Source organism: Cryptomeria japonica, chromosome 10 (assembly GCF_030272615.1).
Source record: "Cryptomeria japonica chromosome 10, Sugi_1.0, whole genome shotgun sequence".
Lineage (NCBI taxonomy): Eukaryota > Viridiplantae > Streptophyta > Pinopsida > Cupressales > Cupressaceae > Cryptomeria > Cryptomeria japonica.
The window spans coordinates 188,862,931-188,890,073 of NC_081414.1; the positions used below are offsets into that span (position 1 = coordinate 188,862,931).

At 39.0% G+C, this 27,143-nt stretch overlaps 2 protein-coding genes across 4 annotated transcripts in view; both read left to right on the forward strand.

The window, feature by feature from the left end:
- The window catches only part of LOC131079155 (pentatricopeptide repeat-containing protein At3g12770), a 112,540-nt gene that overhangs the window by 35,274 nt on the left and 50,123 nt on the right, over positions 1-27,143 (forward strand). The gene's annotated exons all lie outside the window — the stretch shown is intronic.
- On the forward strand, positions 9,820-10,617 carry LOC131079198 (uncharacterized). Its single transcript, XM_058017102.2, has 2 exons — positions 9,820-10,174; positions 10,301-10,617. Exons 1-2 carry the CDS (start codon positions 9,820-9,822, stop codon positions 10,615-10,617), a joined length of 672 nt encoding a protein of 223 aa, XP_057873085.2.

Genomic DNA, 27,143 nt, shown 5'->3' on the forward strand with positions numbered 1-27,143 from the left:
TCCATATTCAACAAAATGGTGAATGGAGTTAGACCCGAGGATCATCTTGAAGGAGCTGTAAATTTTGTATCATGGAAGTTTAGGATGATGCTCACACTAAAGGAACACGAATTGAACATGGTTGTCGAGAAGGCTATACCCAAACCCAATGAAGAAGACGAGAAACTTCAATGGACAAGGAACAACAACAAAGCCATGAAATTACTGGTGGATGGAGTAAAAGATCACATCGTCTCTATTATCTCAAAGTTAAATACAGCCTATCAAATGTTCTCAACTCTAGAGAACATGTTTGAGATAAATAATACTAGCAAGGCTCTTTCTCTAAAACAGCAACTCCACCATATCAAGATGAACCAAGGAGAAACTATCACTTCATATTTCATGAGGATAACGGAGCTAAGGAACCAACTATCTACAATTCGTCATACATTCGATAGCAAGGAGTTAACCATGCTGGCACTCAACAGGCTTCCTACCTCTTGGGAATCATTTATTCAAGGGATTAGTGCACGATCCAAACTTCCCAAATTTGATCGATTAAAAATCGATTGCATACAAGAAGAATCAAGATTGATCACTAGAGGGATTGGAATAAACTCTTCAAATGAAGACATGCAAGTCCTAAGCTCTCAATCGCACAAAAGAGGAAAGAAAAATAACTTCAAAAAGAAGAAAGGCAAGGACTCAACCGGGAAGCGTTCATTCAAAAGGAGAAGGGACCTATCTAAAGTTTAATGCTTTAGATGTGATAAATATGGTCATATTGTTGTAACGTGCTCAGATAGGCCGAAGCCTCAAGCCTCAATTGCAGAAGTCAATAAGGCCAACTCAAATTCCGAAAGACTTGTATTCTACTCAACTCTCTCCAATCAAGTATCTACCAGCCTTAACACTTGGGTAATAGACAATGAGGCATCCCAACATAAAACAGGATTTAGAGAGCACCTAGACACCATGGTAGAATATTCTAATGAGGAATCAATTGGAGATGATTTAAACTACCCAGTGAAAGGGATCGGAAACTGTACCATTCAACTAAAATCAGGCATCTCCCTTAAATTAACAGGTGTACTATTTGTGTCAAGCATCACATGCAACCTAGTTTCCATATCAGCTCTTGAAGACAAGGGATACAGAATCACCTTCATGGATGGAAAAGTCTTAGCCTGGCCTAAGAACTCAAATATCAAGAAGGCACACACCATCGGAGTTCGACATGGGTGTCTATATAAACTGTGCACCTCTCCTTCACAAGCACTTATTCATGAATCTTCTAACATTTGTGAATTATGGCATAGAAGATTAGGGCATCTTCATTTTCATGCTTTACCCTCTATAGAGAAAATGGTGACATGCATACCTAAGCCGACTCAAGAACATGAAGGAATCTGCAAAGGGTGTGCCTTAGGAAAGAATACCAAGTGCACATTTCATAGTAGTGAAAGTAAATCCAAAAATGTATTAGAAATTGTTCATTCTGATTTATGTGGACCTATGTCAGTACCCTCGTTAGGAGGATTTTTGTAGATGATTTTTCTAGGAAGACACAGATATATTTTCTAAAGTGTAAAGAGTCTGATGAAGTCCTTAAAAGGTTTAAGGAATTCAAGGCTCTAGTAGAAAGTATATCTGGTAAAAGTATTAACACCCTTAGATCAGATAATGCGGGGGAATACATCTCTGAAAACTTTAAAACTTTACTTAATAATGTTGGGATTAAGAGGGAGTTCACTATTCCTTACAACCCTCAACAAAATGAGGTAGCAGAAAGGAAAACCAAAACTATAGTAGAAGCGGCCGAAGCCATGATGCATGACCAAAACCTTCATACCTCTTTCTGGGCCAAAGCCTCTAGTACTGTTGTGTATATCCAAAACAGATGTCCACAATCCTTTCTTGATGACAAAACTCCTGAAGAAGCATTCCCAAGAATCAAACCTGACATAGGTCACTTAAGAATTTTTGGCCGCCCTGTTTACATTCACATCCCTAAGGAGAAAAGATCTAAATTAGAACCCTCTGGAAAAAAGGGATGCAACATTTGAAGAGGATATTGCATTCAAAAGATCTAAAGATGTTGATGAAACAGATGATGAATCTCCTCAATACAATGAAAAGGATCACTCCTCTGAGATTCAAGGGAGAATCACGAATCAATTGAAGGGAACAATCACATTGAACCTATGGACTATAATGACGAACCTAGAGACACTAATGTGACTAAGAAAAGACCACTATGGTCCAGGAAGATGATTGAGGAGGCCTAAAATTATACTGCTCCAAAAGGAATTGTTGTCATTTTATGACACCCTTGGTCCATCAATGAGAACCGGTCAGAGATATGTTCCATGGACCAGCGCAGCCCCAGTTGATCAAGGAGAGAAAAATCATGAAGTGTGAAGTGTTGCCTTGTCCAGAGGAAGTTCCTCCCTTGGCCTTTTCTTCTTCCCCGGAACTCTGAAACCCCAAGGTTCCGAAGTTCTTTTCCTTAGACACTTTCTTTCCTTCTCCGGAACTCCGGAACCCTAAGGTTTCGAAGTTCCCTTCCTTCCCTCATCTTTTCTCGAGTTTCTCCGAAACTCAGGAACCCCGAGGGTCCGAAGTTCCTTCACTAGCTTAGCCCCTCCTCTCCTTAGCCTTTCTCTCCTTTTGCCTGGAACTCCGAAACTCCGAGGTTCTGAAGTTCCTTCTCCCTTTTCTCCTTTCTCTCCGGAACCCCGAGGTTCCTAAGTTCCCAGCCTTTCGAGGTTCCCCTCCTTTTTAGCCTTTCCCTTCCTTCTTTGGAACCTCGAGGTTCCGAAATTCCCTTCCCTTGCCTTGCCCGAAACCCCAAGGTTCCGAGGTTCCCCCCTTCCCCTTCTTCCTTCTTCTCCCCGGAACATCAAAACCCCGGGGTTCCGAAGTTCCTTCCCCTTTTGCCTTCTCTCTTTATCCCGAAACTCCGGAACCCGAGGTTCCGAAGTTCTTCCCTTGTCTTCCTCACTTCAGGAGTCCGGTCTCCAAAGTCTTCCAAGCTTACTTCTGGCTGGCGTGATCGACACTCAAGGCTTTAAATGCTCCAACAGTTTTTGTGACTTATGCACTTTTTTTTGTGGAGCCACAGGGGTGCATTTAATGTTTTTGGCAGGATTTCCATCAAGGGAGGTATGGGGCCATGCTTGGTGACTTGTGCCATGACTGCATACTCTGACTTTGGAAGGTCAGTCAATCCACCTTTTAAGGGTTTCCCCTTGTGGGTATGGCTAGGTTGCTTGCATGTACAAGTCAAGTGCATGCACTTCTCTGCACTTCCAGACTGACATGCAGGGGTCATGATCACCATTGTAACCCAGTTTTCTATATAAGGTTGTTAAGCCTCATTGTAAAGGGTTCTCTCCCTACTGCCTTGAGCTTTCTTATGCTCTTCTCTTCTCTTGAAGACTTGTAATCTTTTGCGTTTCTGCAACTGTAAGATTGGCCTTTGGCCTTATGATTAATTGAAAATCTCTATTCTTGCCTTCCTTCAACTTATGTATGATGTGTATGTGTTCTTCATTATAAGTGTATGTTTGTGGTTTCCTTTCACATGTATGTTGTGTTAACTGGTTTTCGGAGTGTGACTTTGTCGGAATCCTTCTCCCCTCTTAACACTTCGAAAATTCCACCCTCCACACATGCGTTTGGGTCACTCATGCAATTGAATCTTGTGCATCTCTTAGGCATTTCAGTTGATTCCTTGTGCCATTTTGGGTGGGGAGAGGAACTATCACTTATTGGTGCATCACCTCCTCTTATTTCAAGCAATTCTCTCTTCCCTTTACCTCTGCAAAATTGTTAGGATAGGCTTAGGAATTAGTTTTGGAATGTTGAGTTGGGTTAACACTTGCACCTGGAGTGAGAAGGAAGCCCGCCTTCTCCGGAGATTCGACCCCCTTGCGCAAGGTCCCACACTTCGGGGTTGCTTCCATGTTTCACAATGTTGTTGAGTTGATAACTTACCCAGAGTGCAAGCTTTTGTGATAACAGTTTTTGGCACGCCCGGTGGGACTTCATTCGATTTACATGCTAAGGATTCAGTGTTGTTATTGGCATGTCAGCCTTTAGAGGCAATCATCTCTCAAGCACTTGGCGACTCTGCTCAACCAAGTCCAGTTCTTGTTCATACGAAGTTCCTACCTCTAGGACCCCGGAACCCTCAGGTTCCCAAGTCATCGTAACTTTGCTTACCCTGGAAATCCGGAACCCCCAGGTTCCGAGGTTAGTAAACCACTTCGCTCTGTAAGTCCGGAACCCCCAGGTTTCGAGGTGCTTAAGCCCAGAAACTCGAAACCCCCAGGTTCCGAACTCCCGAACTTCCTCACTCCGGATATCCGAGCTCCCAAGGTGCCGAATTAGTCATACTCCGGACCTCCGAACTTTCGAGGTCGATTGCGGATTTCATGCCCAGAATTCACACAAGGGCGTCTTCTAGAGGCGGTTTTCAATTCATAGAGCTTCCATCTGCAGGCTCTAAAAGGAGGAGAGGCAGATCTTCATTATCACCAGTTAGGGGTGTCAAGGTTGTAAACACTCCATCTCCCAAGTCTCATTCTACTCCTCCATTTACAAGACCATTGCTATCAAGGGCACCCACCACTCATATCAATAGACCATTGTTTCACATGGCAAAAAATCAAGTCTTCGTTACCTTCAATGGGGGGAGTCCCCTTGTTTTAACTCAATGGAATGACATACTTGTGGCTGCATTGAAGAGTATACCGTACTTCACTGGTGAAACAGCTACTACACCCATTGAGCACATTCAAGACATTGCAAACATCTGCTCCGTCCATAATATCACTCAGGATGACGTTGTTGTTAGACTCTTAGCCACATCTTTGAAAGGCAAAGCTTTGCAGTGGTATAAAGGGTTGTCGTCTAGCTCCATTCACAATTGGGACGAATTGGGGGAGAGGTTGTGCAACCATTTTGAAGACAAAAGTGATCACCTATCACTTGTGGAGCAACTAACTACGATCAAGAGGGCACCCCACGAGTTCATGGGAGACTTCAACTTCAGATTCCATAAGACATGGAATAGAATTCCTGGTCTAGTGAAGCCATCCCCAAATCATGCCTTCTTGTATTATCTTAGAGCCCTCAACAACGATATAGCTGTCATGATCCAATCAATGGGTGGAGCCTCTCTACTGGGTGCGTACGACATAGCTATAAGAGCAAAAAATTGTTTGATTCAAGCTGGGAAGATAGCTCCAAGGCCTCCAATGCCTCTCTTCCCAGAAGCTCCCACTCAACAACCCACCTTGGCTCCTATCCCCATGGCTCCCGCAAAACAATCATCCACACCATCTACATCCTCCAATGAGCTCCATGAGGTCAAGGCTCTATTACAAAACTTTGACAATGAGTTGGTAGCAGTAAAAAGACAGTAAACTCAATATAACAGACCTTACCAAGCACAAGATCAGAATTATCATCAAAATAGGCCACCCTTTCAAAGGCAAAACCAATGGAGCAATATCAGGCCCTTGAATAGTGTGAACCCCACAACCGCAAGGAACTCAAAGGCAATAGTTCCAATGCAAAATAACCTCGCCCAAGAGCAAGATTGGTGTCAACCATGTAATCAGCCACACAACCCAGGTGTATGCCAAAATGGAGGGTTTGTCCAAACTTTAGTAGTGCAAAATGAGCCGACCACCTCTAGCCAATAATATGACCCAAATCAGCCTAGTGTTGGCACTCAAGCTCACTTACAAGGGGATTCTACCTTTGTCAATTGTTAGGAGGCAGAATTCTGTGGTTTGAACCAAACAAATGGTGAGTCCATGCTAAAGTATACAACGAAGAGAGCCATGGAGGCTCCCTCACCTTCGACATCAGCCCAAGCTCCAACAAACAATGTAGCCGCCCATGATACAAGCCGAAGTACCATGCAAGGGAACAAGAGGCAGGAGGAGGTCCAAGTCATCCAAAGAACAAAGGCAGACCTTGTAGCTTCAAAGGGGCCTCTAAAATCGGCCGGTGTCCCTTTTAACATAGTTGATCAAATGAAGTAGGCCAACCTCAATGTCACTATGTGGGAGGCCCTTTCAAGCCCATCTCAAAGGGATTTGCTTAAGGAGGCACCTGAAAGAAGTCAATCAGTCAGGTGATGAGACAACAGTCAACGGAAAGGCAGTCTCCACCAGTTTGGTGCAACCCAATGAGGAGGAAGATTCAAGCAAGATCAGCAAGCCTCCCCCTTTCTATCTCTCCTTAATCATAGGAGACAACTTGGTTCGCAACTGCATGATAGATTCAGGAGCTAGTAGCTCAATCATGCCTAAGAAGGTAGTTGATCTTCTTGGCATAGAATATGAACCCGTGACCAAAGGGGTGGTCCACTTAGATGGCACTTCTATGAAGACAATAGGGGTGGTAAAAAATTTGAAGTTAACATTGCATGCCTGCCCTGGTTGCACTGTCTTGCAAGACATATCAATCATTGACCTCGCTGCCTTCTTTGCCATCTGTTTGTCTAGAGACTTCACAGCCAAGATAGGTGGGTACCTGTCTTCTTACTGGTCGCATATGCTATTTCGAACAAGGTATGGTACCAAGGTCACCATAAGGGCAGAACCCATTGCCCAAAACCACATTGAGCCCTACACCCCTAGCCCCATAAACATGAATTGCACTTTGCATGAAGAGGGGGAGGAATGTGTTGTCCGTGAGCCTGCTACTCTCTTGCAAGAGGTTTTTGATTGCCTGTTGGACGAATGGGCCAATGCTTTTCAGTTTGATCCATTAGCTGACACTAAACAGACTGGGCTTGGCACCTATTGTATCCATGAAGAGGATACTCCTATTCCTAACCTCATCAAGACACAAGGAGATTCAAAGGGGTTATGGAACATGTTTTTTGATGGTTCAAGAAACAAGAATGGTGCAGTTGTCGGGGTGATGCTTGTTTCTCCTGAGCAGGAGAAATATTTCTTCTCTTTTAGGCTTCAATTTGGTTGCACTAACAATGTCGCCGAGTATGAATCCTTGATCCAAGGTCTCCAACTTGCGCAAAGCAAGAAGATCAGATCTTTGCAAGTATTTGGAGATAGTGAGTTGGTTGTTAAACACATCCGAGCCCAAAGTGTAGCAAAAAACAACCTACTCAAGTCATACAAACACAGGGTTTGGGACTTGATTGAAGGATTTGAGGCCTTAAATATCCAAAGCATTCCCCTAGGGGTCAGAACAAACATGTTGATAGGCTTGCAACGGTTGGTGCAAATCGACCCCCTAATTAATCCTTTTGGTCTACGAGGGTCAGGTGATAGGCCAATCCCGTGAATATCTAAGGACTAATGAGAAGGGGACATTACATAAAAATGTGTTTAAATCAGAGTTACAAGACTCTGCGAGTCTAGGCAAGACTTGCGGAGTCTAGAGGCGGGTTGCCCTCGCTGAGGCCTACGATTTTGGCAGACTCGCCAAGTCGGTCAAAAACGGCAGTCTCCCCAAGTCCCAGGGGTCGTACTCTGCCACCGAGTTAAAAAAAAATGTCAAAAAAACTAAAATGTCATAATAGATTTAAATGAAATAAAAGGGTAATATGTTTTCTTCCAAACCCTAAAAAAATCATTTTTGTTGTTTGCAAGCACAAGGAGAGAAAAAGAGAGTTTTGAGCAAAAAATAGAGGCATTGAAGAGCAGACTAGTAGATAGATTGAAAAGGAGATAAGGATTGTTGATTGTTTGTGCAAATTTGTAGCTTGCATTCAAGCATTTGAAGGTGTTAAAGAAGGATTTGGAAGAGGTTTTCAAGCAAATTTATAGAGGTAAGTACCATTTTTTTGTTATTTTTTTGTTTTTCTTACTTTCATATTTTCATTTTTTTGTACATTTCTTTTGTTTTTGGTTTATTTTATATTGATGGAAAAATATGAAAGTTGAAACACTAGTTTTGTTTTTTCTTTCTATTTTTTTTTTAGGTTTTAATTTATTTGGGATAGCAGACATTGTGCTGATTTTTTCCATTTATAATATATTGCAGCATAATGTCTCGGCCTAGTGGAAGTGGTGCCTCAAAGGCAGCCCCAGTTAGAAAGGATAAGGCTTGGAAACATAGCATCCCCGGTTCAAAAAAAGGAGAAGTAACATGTATTCATTGCAAAACAAAATATAATGGGGGAGGTATTAACCGCATGAAATATCACATTGCACAAATAGAATGCCATGATGCAAAACAATGCAAAAAAGCACCCCTTGAGGCTATTCGTGAAGTGCAAGCTCAATTAGAGGAGTTTGAAGAGAGAAAAGAATTGAAAAGGAAGCATATGGAAGAAATGGCAGCCTTTGGTGGAGAGGCTTCTTCAAATCCTCGACCTCCATTCCCTGGATCTGGAAGTAGTGGTAGCGCGAGTGGGAGCATTGGGCCTTGCATTCGTAAAAATAAATCCACATTAAACTCATTTATTGTTCCACGCACGACTCTGGGTGCCAAACCATCGCTTGAGAGCATGGGTTGGAATAAGGAGAAGCATGATGCTACAAAAATGGCAATTGGAGACTTTTGGTTCTACAACAACGTTCTATTTCATGCAGCAAGGTATTCATTAGTATTTTGATTTCTATGTCTTAATTTTTTTGCTTTTAAGAAATTTAGAATTTAAGAGTATGCCACATTCATTATTTTGGATTTTTAAAGTTACAAGTAAAACTTAATAGTTATTAGTTAATACTTATTCCGTTTATTTAATTTGTTTTAGGACTCCATACTGGCAAATTATGGTAGATGCCATTACTGGTTGTGGCCAAGGGTTCAAAGCCCCTGATGATGAAGAGATAAAAGGCCCTATCTTGAATTAAAAGGAGGCTGATGTTAAAGCCAAAATTGTCGAGCAGCATGAGATATGGAGGAAGAAGGGTTGCACCATCATGCCTGATGGTTGGACCGACAGAAGAAGTAGAACACTATTGAATTTTCTTGTCTTCTCATCAAGTAATTGTACTTTGTAGTTTGTAGTTTGTATTTTGTAAAGTATATTTATCATTGGTTTAGTGACTGAGTTTTTTAAATTTTATTTTAATAAATCTCTTGTTTTTTTCTTTCTTAGGTAGCACAGTGTTTGTGAAGTCAATTGATGCTTCAGGGAATGTAAAAAATGTTCAGTATCTTTGTGGATTGTTGTAGTAAGTGTTGGAGGTTGTGGGTGAGGAGAATGTGGTGCAAATAGTGACTGATAGCAACAAATTATGTTGCTGCAGGTAAACTTCTTATAGAGAGGCACCCAAGGCACCCCACCTTGTTTTCGCTCCCTTGCGCTGCTCATTGCATTGATCTCATATTGGAGGATCTTGGTAAAATTCAATGGATTTAAACATGTGTAGAGATTGGAAGGAATATTTGTAAATACATATATAATCATGCCTGGGTCCTCAACCTTATGAGAAATTTCACAAATAAGAAAGAGTTGTCTCGTCCAGGAATAACCCGATTTGCAACAAATTTTATCACATTGCAATCCTTGCTTTAGTCCAAGGCTGGATTCAAACGCATGTTTGTAAGTGAGGACTGGACAACATCATCATATTGAAAGACCACTGCAGGGATTGAGACAACTGATCAGGTTTTTGAAGAGCATAGCTTTTGACAACATGCCAAGGAGATTGTGCGGATAATTATCTATCATATTTTTCATTTTTGTTCTCGTTTCCATTTCATTTCCTTATTTTTATTCACACTTGTTTATGTAAAAGTTAAAACTTAAAGCTTAATGTAGCAACTTTCAACTTGTGATCACAGTTCATAGAGCCTCTTGTTGTTCTCCTATGAGTTGCTGATAGAGAGAAGCCCTCAATGGGCTACATTTATGAGGGGATGGATAGGGTGAAGGAGGCCATTAGAGCCATTTATTTTGGGAATCATGTTCAGTATCGTCCTATATGGGAGGTCATTGATCGACGATGGCACAATCTACTTGACAGGCTTATACATGCAACTGCCTACTACCTTAATTCGGGATTCCAATTTCGCCCGGATTTCAAGGCCAATGATGAGGTGTTGAGTGGGCTTTACGAAGTTGTAGAGCGAATGTCACCTGATTTATTAGTTGGAGCACACATAGTCCGTGAGGTAGAGATGTTTAGGAATGCACAAGGAGACTTCTTCTCACGAGACATATGCAAGCAAAACCGGACACAAATGATGTCAGGTAAAAATCTAATCAAGGCATAGTTTAAAATTTAAATCTTAAACTTTTCTATCTATGATTCCATTACCATTATCATAAACTCAAAGTTATAGAATAGAAATGATTTTTATTATTTTTGTGTTTCAGATGTTTGGTGGGAGATGTTTGGTAATAAGGTGCCAAATCTACAAAAGATTGCAATTCGTATCTTGAGCCAGCCATGTAGTGCTTCAAGATGTGAGCGCAATTGGAGCATGTTCGAGCATATTCACTCCAAAAAGCGCAATAGGTTGGCAATTGAAAAGTTGAATGATTTTGTGTTCGTTCATTACAACCTTCGCCTCCATCACAAACAGATCTTGGGCACTGACACATCTCCTATCACTTTAGAGGAGGTTGATCCAGAGGGAGAGTGTAACACTGAGCTTGATAATCCTGTCTTCAATGATGAAGACTTAGACTAGGTTGATCAGATGGATTGAGAGGCAGAGGTAGAGGCAGTGGCGATTGCAGAGGAGGCTAGCTAGCACAAGGAGACCCATTAAAGGACCTCGAGGATGATGTGGATGAGGATATGGATGCCACTGAGCCTGAGCCTCAGACACAAGCAGAGATCATGGCTACAAAATGTTCTAGGACCTATCTTAGGCGCACACGTAGGACGGTTGCGGGGTCGACTTCTAAGCTCTAGCTTCTATGTTGAACTTGATATACGTTTGGAACTTTTTATAACATGGATTTCATATTCCATGAATTTTATAGACATTTGACACTATCTATATTTCTAATGTGTTATTTAGTTTAGCTTATTTGCATTTTTACTTATGTGATCAATGTAAACTTGTATATGCTTTTATTTGATGAGATTATTGTGTCTTTAATGTTTATTTATTAAAAAATGCATAAATGAAGTTTAAAATCGTTAAAAATCTTTGAATTTCTTGGGTTTTTCAATTTGCCAAGTCTCGGCTGAGTTTGAGCACCGAGTTCGAGTCCGAATCAAAAATCAGCTTGCCGAGTCCCAGCGGGGTAACTATGGTTTAAATGTTCCATTTAGTACTCAACATCAAAGCAAATCGAAGGAAAAAATTAATGAGTATGAATTAAATATTTAGGAGAATATAACCAAAATGCCCAACTCCTAAAGTATTGTTATTATTATCATATTCAAGATGATATGATAAATTATTCTTATTGTTTTAACCGACAACGAAAGGTGTGTCAATCACTATATAGTACAAACTCACAAATAAAAAGGAGATATAGGCATTTACTTCAAATGTGAAGACTAATAAAAAGGATTTTTTTAATATTAAAGATAGGCTACAAAAGAATTTAACATAATCTAAGAATCAAATACCCGACCATGCGGGGTCTCTAATCAAAATATGAAGGACATACTTAAACAAAAAGTCTAGCTAAGTATGCCAATTTGTTGCAACTGGTAGAAAAGGATATACAAAACAGTATGGCAATCTATTGCAGCTGATACAAAACATATACAATCACATACATAGGCGAGATAAGGATATACAAAAAATATACAGTTCTAACCATATATCATGACTATGATTTAGCAAATTTTGTTGTCACTATATTGATCCTATTCCCTCCAACCAATGCGAGGATCAGAAGTAGATATTTCATCACTTGATCTCACCACCTCCACAGTAAATTCTTATCCTTGATTGACATGAACGTTTGCCCCAACTTGTAATCCTAGGGCGTTTTTCAACGTCTTAGGAGGGAAGCTATCATTGTACTTCATCTAGAAATCTAAGAACCCTTTCATGAAAGAAGTGTTTCCAGATTTATTAAAGGGCCACATTTGTCCATAATTTATCTCATATTTGTTCCCTCTCATGGTAATTATTACTACAATATATAATATCACCATTTCTAACATTATCTTTTACCAATTCATAGGCCTTCCAAATACTTCTAAATACATTAGAACCTACAGGAACTACTAAGCATTTGCAAGTCAACAAGTCATAGAAAGGAAGCATTTTCCAGGTTTTTGCTTGTTTAGGAACAACTTGAATATTAATTCTTACAAGAACCTTCCATGGTTCATCACCTTCCAAAGCTTTAAGGAAGAGCTATTGCATGCTTACTTAAATCTTTCAATCCTAAATCACCTTGAACCTTGTCGAGACAATACCATTCTCATTTGGCAGAGTGTATTTTCCTCTTTATTTTGTCATTACACCATAGAAAATTCCAAGTTTTCTTTTGTATTTCATTAATGTGATAACTATTAAAGAGCCAAACAGAATAGTAGTACAAACTGTATGAAGATAAAATCTTTTGGCATATCTGGATCCTGCAACCCAAGGATAAAAATCATCTATTCTAGTTATCCATTTTTTTATCAATTTTACCTTTGATCCACATCCACACATCCTTTAAACAAGGATTAATTGCAAAAGAGATCCCCAAATCCCTGACTTGTTTGTTGGCCCTTCCAAACTGAAAAACATATTTGGCAAACCATTCAGGTGGGGTATCCTTCCAGGTGAGCATAATGAATTTAGCATTTGATAATTTTCCACCTAGGCAAGACTATAATAGATTCAACTTTTGCATCAAATTACAACTAACTGGATATTTAGAAGGTCTTTATTATCAAGAAGATAAAGACCCTTTATCCTAGGGGTCAATGAAGACTCCGTGAAAAGGTAGAAAATAGCATAAAATTCAATAACAAAGAGGGTAGGGGCATGAGGGCAAGGACAAATTAGTTCAATTGTGGATGTTTGTTTTGATTGCACCAAAATTGGGTATCTAAATGAATGTTCATGATCTGAAAATCTTTCATTTCCCTTTGAAGATCATACTATTTTTGTGGCATTGTGAGTTTATCTCTAATTAAGCAAGAATCAACTATTACTATCATTGTCCCTAGTTTCTCTGAACCATATCCATTTGCTCTTTCTCTTAATCAGTTTAAGAAGTGAAGCATCAATTAGATTGCTATATCAAATGCAAACCGGATTATCAGATGCATAAGTCCCTTTGTGATTACAAGCAAATCACATCATCATTGAGTTATCCTAAGCACAATCAGGACCTAACACTAGAAACCTTGAGGTCATCTTGTTTGGATAGTCAAAGGGCATACAAGATTTCCTTATTCCAATAGGATATACTCTATGTATTTTATTTTGCGTTGACGAAAGTGTAAACTTACCCATCAACAAGACTGTTTTCAAATTATCTTCTATCCATGGCTCCTTTTTTTCCCAATACTTTGGAAGATCATTTTCCACCCATTAATAGTATGTTCCCATCTCTCTATGGCTGTTTTACTCTTAGCATCCATCTATTAATCTCCCAGTGAAAATATTGCCAAAGGTATTAACATCGAGACTAGTTGATATCCTTCGCTATGTCATTAGCAGCACCCAAATTGGTATTATAAGAGGCAAATACATTTTGGAGAACCTCCTAACCAGTTTGGAGGCTATGGAGTGGATAAGGTATTCTAAAGAAAGCTCTAGTATGTTTCTATTAGACTTTGAGAAGGCACACGACAGAGTGGAGTGGTCTTTTTTGAAGATGACTCTTGAGGCATTTGGCTTCCATGTCAACTTTTGTAATATGGTTAACACTTTGTTAGAGGATATAGTTGCTCAAAAAGAGGTCAATGGTTCCCTCTCTAAGGTCTTCACTTTGGAAAGGTCAATCAGGCATGGATGCCCTCTTGCTTCTACCCTTTTCCTAATTGCCTCTTATGCCATCCTCTACCTTTTGAGGGGATCCTGCTTGACCCATAGGATAAGGGGCATATTGAAGACTTGTTAAACATTCATTTTGTTGATGACACTACCCTATTTGTATAACTTGATGAAGATAATATGCATAATCTTATTCAAAAGATGGACATCTTTCGTACTGCATTAGGCACAAAATATCCAATGCTAAATCTATCACACTCAAATGGAAGGATAACCCCCTCCTAATTGATTCTCCAAATATGATATTCAATGGAGTGGACCAAATCCGTCATCGCCATTGCAATCAGAAGGCACAAAAACCTCAAGATCGATTGACATATAATAGAGGACAAAGAATAAAGCTCCAATGGCGATGACGGATTTGGCCAAAAATGCTCCAAAATTGAAGATCGGTGTCGGGCCAAGTCACCACCCTCCACCTTCAAACGGTTTTAGATTTGGCCTCGGATGTCGGATTTGGACGAAACAAAAGGCGATTCTTAATTGCTCAAACCTCTTCAATCTAATGGTGACCTCAAATCTGACCCAACAAGCTCCAATAATAACCTGCAATAGAAATCTCCAAAATGCAAAACCCCAAATTTAACTCTATTGGCAAACCAATGGCACTCTAATGGCTCTGATACCATGTGAGATTTTGCCAAGATCTAGAGGCAATGGAAAGCACAAATAAGAGAGAACAAAATATATGATAGAAATAAACTATATTCTATCAAGATGAAAATACTGATCAACTAGATCATCAATTGTTCAATGATTGCCAGTACAAACGATGTGGATGAGCCTTCTTATATAGGCAAGGCTAGATGGATATGTGAGCACACAAACATGACATGTGGCTCAATAAGAAACAAGGGTAGGTAGGAAATAGGTGTGGGTAGGTATGAGAAACAAATAAGATAAGATCAACACCAGAAAAGGTGGAAATTCTCCTATACACACTATCCCACTGTGGCACAAACACCCAAGTGTCTCATACCCAAACTACTATGAAATGCATGTACCTAAGTAAACTTAAGTAAGTGTAATAACATCCATGATGAATAATTATTTACACCAATAGATAGAATAGGAGAATACTGTTCATCACAGAAGATACTAACACCAAACCATCTCAAACACCAACTTCCTAAGATCAGATATAAATGACAGCAAGCTGGAAATGCATAAGCAGCAACACAAAACACACTAAAATTGCTTCCAACTCTCATCAAACTCACTCAATACTTCCCCAAACTGACCCAAACTAACACTAAGAACCCAGCGACTAAGAACAAACTGAGAAAGAGCTTGTAATCACCAAGCACGCATCCCGATGCACTCCCAAAAACCCACGCCCAAGCTGAAAAGTATGATTTGCAATATAAAATCAAAGACTCCAAATTAATGACTAGAAACTTACAAAACACATCGCTCAAACCATAGAAATAATTCGAGCCAATACCCAGAATGATAGGTCGCACAGGCAGGGAGGTAGGATCGAATCTTTGCTTCAGCCACACAGGAACCAGCAACTCTGAAAATTGCAGCAGCAAACCAACTCTCTCAAATCCACACACACAATCCACAAGAACACCACGCAATCCACACAAACAAACCTCAGCTAGAAGTGATGTCTCACACTCGAAACTACAATGGAAAAGTCTAGGAGGTTTTCACCCTCGAAGAAATCTGGAATCATTTCGACAGCATAAGATTATAATTTCTCTGGATGATCAAATGAGGAGCCAAACACCTGTATATATAGATTTTCAAGTCTGAAATTCAAATTCAACTCCCTCCAAATTCACCTCACCAATTTGCATTTCATTTCAACTGGTGGACCCAAGCATGGCACCACCCCTTAGTCAAAATCACGTCTAGCAAAAGGGGACCACGATTTTGGCATAGAATATACTTTGTCGAATATAAAATAAAGTCTTCTTTCATTTTGGCGTCCCCCTTTAATCACGAAATAATTCGCCTAGGCAGACTTAGGAAGAAAATCATATTATGCACAATTCCCAATATCAATAATCAGTAATAAAATAATTAAATATTAAACCTGAGGGTAAGGAAATAATATTTAATTAAATAACTAATTATCACAAAATCAAGGATGAAGCTGAGCAATAAAAACCATTGAACTGCACTGGATCAGGACCATATCCAAGACTACCAAAAATAGAAATGCCCAAACTACCACTTACTAAAAATAGCAAGTCATGAAATACTGCTCCGAAAATCATGATCTTCACACCCAAAGAAATAGCTTGGAAAGGTCAGTAAAACTGCACAATCCAGACAACCAAACCCTAACTTACTAAAAATAGTAAGTTCACATTTCACCAAAGAGTCAACTGAATGTTATGCCACACTGGAGTTCATGGAAAACATAGAAGGAACCTACAAGCAGAACTGAAGAATTCACTCTTGACTAACCCTAACAAGCTCATGCAGAACTTGACAAAAGTTGGAAACCCTAATTCTCCTTTCCACATAGCCTACGAGTCTCCAAAATAAGCCAAAGGACCACCGAATGCATCATCACTAAGAAGGGGACATTACACTAGAACAGGCAGTATCTTTCCTTGGCTAGTAGGATTCGATTATGTCAAAAGGATTTTGTCTTCCTATGTCATGCCCCCCGATCTGACATCCCCTTATCAGCTAATCTAAATATGAAATTCTCTTACAAAGTAAGACTTCATAATTTTATAAAATCAAACAATGTGCTTTGATCTCTTATAACATGGAGTGGGGTTTGTTAATTATTGAACAACATCAGCCTTAAAGGACCAATCTTTCCTCTCCTATAGTGCAATGATCCTATTCACAAAGTATTAGTTAATTAAGAGAAACGGTTCAAATATGATCAAACAAGGCATCTCTTAGCAAAAGTGGAGTACGAAAAGGCAGCAATCAAAGAGCATGACAAGACAGGGATCATCAAAGGAGTTAGATTCAAATCATCATCGAAGGAAGACAAGACATATCCAAACATCGACAGCCAGCATATATTAACAATCTATATGCAATCTAGTATGGAAAGAATATTAGTTAACAATATGATAATGATTACTTGAATTACTCTTTGAACAGTATATAGGTTAGTTAAGAATCATATCTTCATATACTTTAGAGGGTGTATAATAATAGGGCTGACTATGCATGTGATCATATAATCTCTTATACTGAATTAAGGTAATATTGCATAATCTATACATGTTTGATACTATCAACCATGATTAAGGAATAAGGATATAGGGAGGAGAAAGAGTGGTGAGGTCCTCTCCAAAGTACGCCACCTCATGGTGGTGACAGGACAAGGGGGCACAAGGGGTGTTGCGCTTGGGCTTGGGAGGGAAGGATCCTAAGGACACTCAATTGTAGTCATCCTAACTTCCCTATCATGACTGGCTATGGGAAGTTAGGATGGTGAGGGGAACGGCTACGAGATTCCTCACTACATATGCCACCCCATGGTAATGACCGAATGGTCCCATGCAAGCACCCTAACCTACCCCTTTGTCCTAGCCTCCCTATGCTTGAGATCCATCATTAAGTTATGTCTGTCTTATAATCAATTTAATGTTCCTAAACCCTAGCAATGAGATTTATGTTTTGCTTACTATTTTCTAACAAAGATTCATTTTCAATGATTATCTAACATGTTTGCAGGACCTCACTTTGGGTGATCTAAGGTGGTATGTAATCCTATTCCATCTTCTACTTCCTTGGAAATTTGATTTTAGGGCAAAAATAGGGCATTTCGTAAAAGGGGGCATTACATCCTATAGTTTGTACTACTCTATTTGGATTTTTAATAGCTAACAAAATAATGAGATTCAAAAGAAAATCAGCAAATTCTTATGCTTTGATGGGAAGGGAAAAAGGAAAAAGCACTCTATCTATTGGAAATGGTGTTGTCTTGATAAAGCCCAAGGTGGCTTTGGTATTAAAGACTTAAGCATGTTGTCCCAATTTTTGAATTTTCAAAAAATTGACAACCTCTAGGAATTTTAAGAGTTTTCGTCTCTAAGGCACATTTTACGAGGTACAAAACTGATATTTGTTAATGTCCAATCATCAAGGGGTGTGTTTGCAATTGTTGCCCAAGTTTTGGTTAGCTATGGCCTTCAACTTTTTAGCCTTCTGAGCAATTTCAAGTTTCAAGTCAGTCACTGCAAGTAGGAACTTTTTGATGTCATTGCAAGTAAAGTCACTACAAGTAGGAACTTTTTGACCTCACTACAAGTAGTGGGAACTTTTGGATGACATCACAAGTAAGTGCACTTACTTGTAATCAGGCCTCTGAGACGTGATTACAAGTTAGTTCATTGTTTTAATGGACTTGTTTACTTGCAAAGTTAGGTCTCTAGAGCCTGCAATCGGGTCTTTAAGACCCGACTGCAACTAAAATCTCTTTGATGGTGCAATTTTATCAATGTCAAGTCGAGTTTTAAGTCTAAAATTGCAAGTATGTGGGTGTTTTGTCTTTCTTTTTGCAAGTTGTCATTATTTGCAATCAGGTCTCTAAACCCCAATTGCAAGTCCTCCTATCATATTGCAAATTTGTTCTTCCCTTTGCAATCTTGGTTACGTGCAATTGGGTCCTAAAGACCCGATGGCAAATGCCTATTGTTATGTTTCCTCCTTATTATGCACTCATGTTTCATTTCGGGTTTTGAAAGGGTGATTGCAAGTTCATTATCCATGGCTTTCATTACTTGCAATCGGGTCTCTAAGACTCGATTGCAAGTGATTTCAAAAGTTTTAAAACATTGCTTGCCTCCATGAAATTCCCATGTTCTAAAGACGGATTACGAAGGCATTCCCAAAAGATTGCAAGCTTATACCCAATAAAAATGCTTACTTGCAATCGGGTCTTGAAGACCCGATTACAAGTGGAAGTGTACAAGTTTTTCCCTACATTGCACTTGCATTCAATCCTCCAAAACTCGAAATTGCTCCAAAATGCACTCAAAAACACTTGAAAATGAGTCTCTAGGATCCAATTACAACTACAAACTTGTATTTTCCCATTACACATATGAAGTTGCATGTTTGTTCTCCACAATTGCAAGTCAATGCTCTTCTTTTTCCACACATTTAATGCAGTCCTAAAAACCCGAAATTCACTTGTGAGCCCATTTTTGCATCAATTTATCCCTTCCCTTTTCAGTCTTGTTTGCAACTTTGCACACACAATCTATCAAACCAACAAATCAAGGGATGGGCATTGTTTTATAGCAATTTCATCTTGAATAAGGTGTTATGGGTTCTTCATCAATGAACAAAGGAAGAATAGATACAATAGTAATTCATGGGGCAGCCCAACGGTCAATAAACCTCATGAAGTCATCTGTAAATAGAAGTCATCTAGTGACAAAGTAAATCAAGCATGGAGAAAGAACACAATGAAGAGAAGAATTTTTGTCCTGAAGAAATGGTACTACCCCAAGCATGTGATAAGGTTAATGTTCGCTGGCCAAGGACACAAAGACCATCAAGGGTGCGAGTTCCTATTCCGTTTCAAGATGCCATTCCCAAACCTGAGTACTTCAATCACAGAGTGTCTAATAATAGCATGAAGATCAAATAGGATGATGTAAATAGAGTCGTGTCTCTGGACACTTAGTTTCAATTATTCATTTGTATTCTCATTTTGAAAAATTACATGTAATGTCGAAAATTGTAATTGCAAGTCGATAGACAATAGGACTACAATGTTGAATAAGTCATAGTTAGTTGTGAAATAAGTCTCAGTTGGTTAGACTTCTCCCTGAAGAGCACACGGTTATACTGAGCGGGGGGGTGAATCAGTATAACCTTTTCAACTTACAGGAGAAAACCACGGTAAATCAATACTAATATATATTTCTTCTTTCACAATATTTGTAGGCACCAACCCTTAACACTATTTGTGAGCACCAACCCATTGGAAGCACCAACTCGCAAATCTGATTTTATGAGCACCTACCCACTGGAAGCACCAACTCCCCAATCTGATTTTGTGAGCACCAACTCCCACTTCAGAATTCGTGAGCACCAACCCACTTCACATAAATCTAATTTTCCATCTTGACAATGTTGCTTCTACAACAGATGATGCATATCCTTTTCTTCCACAAACTCTCTTATTCAAACTGCTATTATGGTGACAATAAATCTGCCACAAAACTGATCACATTTCCTTCATAAAATCCTTTCCAATCTGTTCTCCAATCTGCACTTATATTTTTGTCATAAACTCTACAAATCTACCTTCACTTTCATACAAATGTTCTTCTTTATCTTTACAAGATCTTCTTGTTTATATCAGCATATTTTTCTTTTATTAACATCTGCATATTCATTTTCATATATATATCACATATATGGTATATCTCTCACACACACTCTATATTTCTCCACACTACATACATGATTGTCTTCACACACACATCATACACAATACACATCTCACTTCAAAAATGATTTCAATCTATTTATAAATCTCACACACAACCTTGACTAATAAAATTGTATCTTTTCAATATAACTATCAGTTGTGACTTTTATTTAAAACCAATAGTTTCTATTTGTTAATATTAATTAATCTTTACGTAACCCTCTCATTTGAAGAGTCGGCTAGTAGATTAAAAACATTACTTTTGTCTTGGTGAAGTCGCACCTTTTCCAAACTTTTGAAGGCTCCCCCTATCTATCTAAAGCTTAAAAATAAAATGGGATGGGACAGCAATCTTTCTCCTTTCAAGAAAGGCAATATCCTTTTCTCTTCACAGAAAAGTGATAGCGATTTGATATAAAACAACAGTAACAACTTTTGAAATGTAATGACAAAAAGGAAATGAAGTTTCCTGAAAACTCAAAGACTTCCGTCACTTCCTTCGGGACGGGACAGCAATATCAAGCTCAAAGTCTTGATTATGTGCAGTCCTATCTACCCTTTTCTATACTAATTTTATTAAGAACAAATTATAACAACACAAAGACTGAAATATCTTATTCTTTCTACGCAAGACAGCAAGAACAAGTGTGAGCTCAAAGACTCACAGCTATGTCTCATAAAATCTACTTACTTCTAAACTATGTTAAGAATAAGTGTAAGCACAAAGTCTTACATCTTTTTCCCAATAGAACTTCTACTTTAACTAAATTAATCTCCAATACTTACAGCTCAAAGACCGCAAATCAAATTCGATTAAGTTCTCAAAGAAACACTTGCAAGAAAGGTAATATGGAACACAAACTCAAGAATGTAGCACAAAGACTCAAAGCTTGAGAAATTTCCTTCTATTTCTTCAATTCTTCAATTTACACATAAAAGCTCAAAGACTTCTTTGTTCTAAATTTGGCAGAGTTTTTGCTTTCTTTCAAAAAGATAAAAATTACAATAGACCCCTCAAGTATTTATAGAAGATGAGCCTTGAGAAAAAGGTGGGAGGATCCTAACTAACTTGAGAGATTCTCTCAACCACCAAGACTTATTCAAATACCAACTAAGACTTATTCCAACTACAGTCTTAACTGAACACAACTTGCAGTTGCCTTACATATAATTACAAAAGTGCAAGTAAAGACTTAACTTGCAATCTACAAAAGGCTTTTACATGTAACTTGTCAAAAGAAAAACTACAACTAAGAGATTACAATTCTAGAAAAATACAACTAAGTGTTGAAAAAAACTTAAACTGCAGCATGAGAAGACATGAATCCTTCGAACTTCTGGATGATCATTAGTAGCTCAGCAGGATTCGGTTCAAAGGTGTTCTTGGCAACAACCATGGTCTTCACAATGGTATAATAACATCGAAGAAGCAAAGAGTTGTTCTTCTCCAAGATGGACTGAATTTTGTGCAAAGAGGTTTGATGTTTCATCAGAGCCTGAATTGAAGCAACTGAGAATTGTTCGCTCCTCCATTCATTATGAATTCTCATCTGTAGATTTGCAAGAACTTCTTCTTCTGGTATCAGCTCTCCATTCTGACTCATTATGTTTCAAGAAGCCTTCTCACAATGGGAAACAATACCTTGAAATACTTCACCCCGCAATCTCATTGCATCATCAATCTCCTCAATGAGGGAATTGAGAACAAGGGCTTTATTCTCCATAAGTTCTTCAAATTCCAAGTACATGACCCTGGAAGAAATAATGGCATACTCCTAAAAAACACTCCATTGTTGTTAAGGCATGGTGCGCCAGATTGTCAAACTATCTTTCAACCCTTTCCAGATTCTATTTGAAAGTGTCGAACGTATGATTCAATTTCTCTTCAATGGCCTCCAACTTAGACATCATTTGGAAAATGTCTTTCAGCACTTGTGCAGATAGATCATGAAGTTGATCCACCCAAGAATCCAATGCTTGTATTTTTTGGGCAGCTCTCTCAACTCCACGGATTGGTTCTTGGGAAACGGAAGAACTTGTAGGATTACTCCCTTCACCAGCAGGTTTTGTAATTTTATGAACAGCTGCAATAAGTTGTCGGTTCTCCTCTTCTAGCTTGTCTTTCTTTGCTAGAAGTTCGTCATACCGCTGCACTAGTGAGGCTACAGATTGTTGGGCACGTGTTTGACCACTTAATGCGTTTGTTTGCCCAATTCTATCCTTGTAACCCTGTAATCAGCAGCTTGCATTTCCTCACATGGCTTATCCTCAAGGGGCTCAACAATTTCCGCCACTTCCATCTTATTGCTATCAACAGTTACTCTTGAGATTGTCTTGGCCTTTTTAGCAACCTTGGGCCTTGACTGTTTAAATTGTTGATAGTCAAAGACATCAGGAAAGATTTTCTGCTTTTTCCTCTTTGGGGTAAAAGAACTAAGGCATGGAGGTAAAACAACTAATTCTCCTTGAGTAGTTGTTGAGAGCGAAGAAGAAGAAATTTATGTTTGAACAGTCGTGGTCACCCTGGGAGGAGTATCTGTTTGGATGGCGACCATGGTTTCCTCAGTAACCAATGGGCATGAAGATTGCCTCATAAATTCATCACAGAAGTATAGATATCAATCTCTGACAAATGGTTACATGCAGGAGTATCCTCGGGAATTTCCGGCACACCCTCTTGTTGATGATCAGGAGGCGCCTCAACTGCTGAAATAGGAACGGCATTCTGAGGAGACTCTTCCACTGTTATGTGAGGAGGAGAAAGAAGCGTCTCAATGGAAACTGAGGAAGCAATCTCATGAGGTGAGTCCAAAGCTAGAGACTTAGGAGCACCTTCAGATTGTTGTCCTTCTTCTGGATTGTCAAGATCGATCACATGAACATAAAACCGGGACTTTTCCTTTCCACAAACTATCGCCTCCTAAGGAGGAAGCACCACTGCCCGACTAACCCGCAATTTGATCCTGGTGCCTGAAGATGATGCACCTTTCTTATTGTCAATCCGAATCTCAGACTTACGTCCAAGAGGTCCCGTAGAGTCATCTTCTTTTCCAACCTTGATTTTGATGAGTCTAACAACATTACCTTTAAGCCAAGTGTTGGTGTTGGCAAGAACAGGTTGAAACCTTTCAAGAATGGAAGTGCACTCCTTGTGTGACCATTGGATTAAAGGAAGTGGAGCTTCTTCAACCCTTCGTGAAATATATTCTGGATCAAGTACATGACCATCATCAATCATTCCTTGCGGAGTGTCCACCAGATTCAGATCAATAACCTACTCAACTGTAAGCCTGCAGTAGTCCATCTTGAGAACCTCCATTTTTGTACGGAGATCTACCAAGATATCCTCAATACGATGCAAGTGCACGAAGGACTTTTCGATCTTTTCCTTCATACCCCGGTAATCAAAATCCGTCCTGGACTTAAACCTTTTGAGTTTAATCTCTTGCATCTCAGTCTCCATAGCTTTGGCTTTGACAGATGTGACAAGAGAATTCCGGCCAATTTTTAATAGGTTTGTTGTAGAAATCCCCATTCCGACCTTATGTCTAATAGACTGATAAACATGTACAACCATGATTTGTCTTCCCAACTCCATAAGAATGATCTTATCAGTCGGGTATCTAAGGAGCATGTATGGTTGCCCACTATAGCATCCGACTCTCATATAGGTAAAAGTCGAGAATTGTAGAAACAAGCACCCATACTCATTCACTCTTTCCCATGCCTCATCTGACACCCTTATGTTCTTTAGAGTCTTGTCAAACTGGCACATGAAGTAACCAAAGAATGCATCATGAACTCTTCTGAAATGCAATTTGTTGGGTCTCTAAGGCAGCTGATCATAATATTCCCATACAGGTATAAGCGAGCAGTCACCCTTGGTAGAAAGACCAAGGAAATATCTGAGTGATGCTGCCAAATACACTAAGTATGAATTCATGTAGAAAGTCATGGTGGTAGGGACTGCTGCAAGTTGCTCGCATAAAGCATCACTGATAATCTCTCCCCATGATATATGATGGGATTGCCTTATGAACATGGTAAACTGATACATCCAAGGTTCAAAAACATTGGAGTGTTCAAGACCCATCATCCTGCTGAGGAGAGTTATGATGTCTCCAATTTCCCACTTAAAGTCACAACAGTACAACTTAGCCCACCTTGAGAAGGCAACTCGTGGCTCATGAATCCACCTGTTAATATGACGTTTGCAGTCCTTTTCCCTCTTGACATAGTACTCGGTTGCGCTATCCTTTGAAATTTCCATATAAATAGGTGCTAGTGGTATTCCGAAGACTTTCTCAATTGTATCTACATTAAGGCGGATTATTGCTTCACCATCATCATTTTTAATGGTTCTTGTCTCTTTGTCCAAAGCGATAGGCACAAGCGAGAACAAATTTAGGTTCTAGGGCGGCCACTGGAAAAGAGGATGCGTGATGGATGTGGTTGTCCAACAACCGCTGCATATTACTATCATGCGGATCCTCCACTCTCTTGACTAATTCTGACATGTCCACATGCCCTATCTCCTTATCTTTTATGCGACCCAAACGAGAGGAAACTTGCGAAGGTGAAACTTCATTCCGGTACTTGTCATATTTATACTTCATCTTCTTTGGAAAAGGAGAAGATGGTAAATTTGACATTGAAAGACAACCTGGTATATTGCGATGAAGACTTAAAAGTGTTAAGGCAACATCATAATCAGCTGCAACAAACATTTTTCCTTCTTCAAATGGGAAGAACTCCAACCCTTGCACTTCACAATTTTGTGAGAGAAAGATGGGAAACAAATGGGAATGGTGGAAATTTGACTTTGACCAATTTCGGATATTGGGGAAAATTTTACAAGTATACAAGTTGGGAAGAGTTCACATGCAATCGGATTTTTAAAACCCGAATGCAAGTATACTTGTAAAACGGAAAATGGAGAAATGAGTGAAAAATGAGATTTAGATTTGCGGGGAATGACGTGAATGGAAAGTACGGATATAGGCGATATGGATGGATAAAAACGGGAAGATTTTTGGAATGTCATTTCCAAGAAAATGGGAAGAACTTTGGACATGCAATCCGGTTCTAAAACCCGATTTTAGAAGGATGGGTATTTTTCATCTTTACAACTTCGAATTTTGACAAAAGATGGTTAAATTCTTGTAACCATAAGGGAAGAACGATGATTTTCATCCAACTTGTAATCGGGATTTAAAATCCCGAATACAAATAAAGCGGGAAAATGGGGAAGAACAATACAATTCAAAAACTGCTTTACAAAGGGGAAAATCTCTCTCACAAAACCAATTTTTGGGGCAAAATAAACATATACACAAATTTACAACGGGAAAATAAAATCCCTACAACAAGTTTTAATAACTTAACACATGTAATAGGGGTTTAAAATCCCTATTACAAGCAAAAGACAATAAAATAGGGGTTTTAGAAAAGAATTACAAGTTATTTATAAATATGCAATTTAAAATTAACTTGTAACTCATCCAAAAAATCCCTATTATGACTTAAAAAACCAAAAATCATCAAGGGGGAAATAAAAAGTAAGTTGCAAGTTCTTTTTTCAATAAAGTGCACTTGTAATTAGCCAAAAATTTCCCTACAAAGACTAAAACAAAAGAAATCATTAAAACTTACAATTCGAGGAAAATTTCCCACTTGCAATCAAGGACAAAAAACACAAAATTGAAGGAAAGACATAGCAAACGAACCCAGAATGCGATGAAATTCGAAAAGTGGTTCAAGGATGGACTGACGATTAATTGAGTCCAAGGATTAGGTGAAATTTTGCCTCGAGAAACGTGTGATAGAGTAAAATTTTCATTTTTTGACAAAAAATTTAAGTAATGGTCTTTCATTTTTTAAAACAAAAATGAGGACAACACATTGTTCACAAATCGAAGGCGTCGTTGAGAAGAACCAAGAGAAAGCCTGAAACGCAAATCAAAGAAGGATCGCGATCACAACCAAGCGCTAAAAGGTGGAGAAGAAGAGATGCAGGAGCGCGAGATCGGAACCCGGCATTGGGAAGTGTGCCACTGAACCATGAAGTTGAAGTCCACCACTGATACGAAAAGACAAAGAACACAGAATGTTACCAAGTCTATAGATTCTAAGAAATGCACAGCTGGATTTAATTCCAAAAATTCAGTTTTAAAAAACTGAAATTATTTAATGTAAAACTGCCTGTGGGCCCCGCTCAAGATATTTTAAAACAAATGGACACAGGTCAGTTATGTTCAACTATCGGATATACCCAAATTGAAGCCAAACAGTGATAGGTAGTTGAGATAGTGGTTGGGTAGATGACTGAAAATTGAGCGGGCATGGGTTAAGGCTACCAACTTCTAGAAGGTAAGTTGCAGCCCTTGGATGCAGTCAATCCTGGCCACCGGTTTGACATGTAAAATTTATAGAAGGTAGGATGCCTCTCATTGTAAAACATTAGATTGTTAGATAGTTAGACTCTAGTTAGGCTGTGAGATTTCCATTTTCAGATTAGTAGTAGCATAGAGATGTTGCAAAAACTGTTGTAATAGGCAGCTGGAATCAATATATGAACATTGAAGAATGGTGTTTATCCTCTTGGTTTTAGTCTATTTGCATGGTTTCTTTCAGCATTTTAGATAGATCTTTCTATTTTAGGTGTGTAGGTATTTGATGGATTCAAGCTCATACCATTGAGGATATACTAATTGTATGTTCTTGTGTATGGTTAGTCTGAGCCTTTAATAGCGTTTAGTTCAATTGCAGGTGTCCATTTGACCTGCGCCAGAATTGGGTGCTTAGCCATGCATTTGCAGTCTGAAAATCTTCCAAGTCCCTTTGAAGATTGCATCGTTCCTACGAGGTTGTGAGCCAT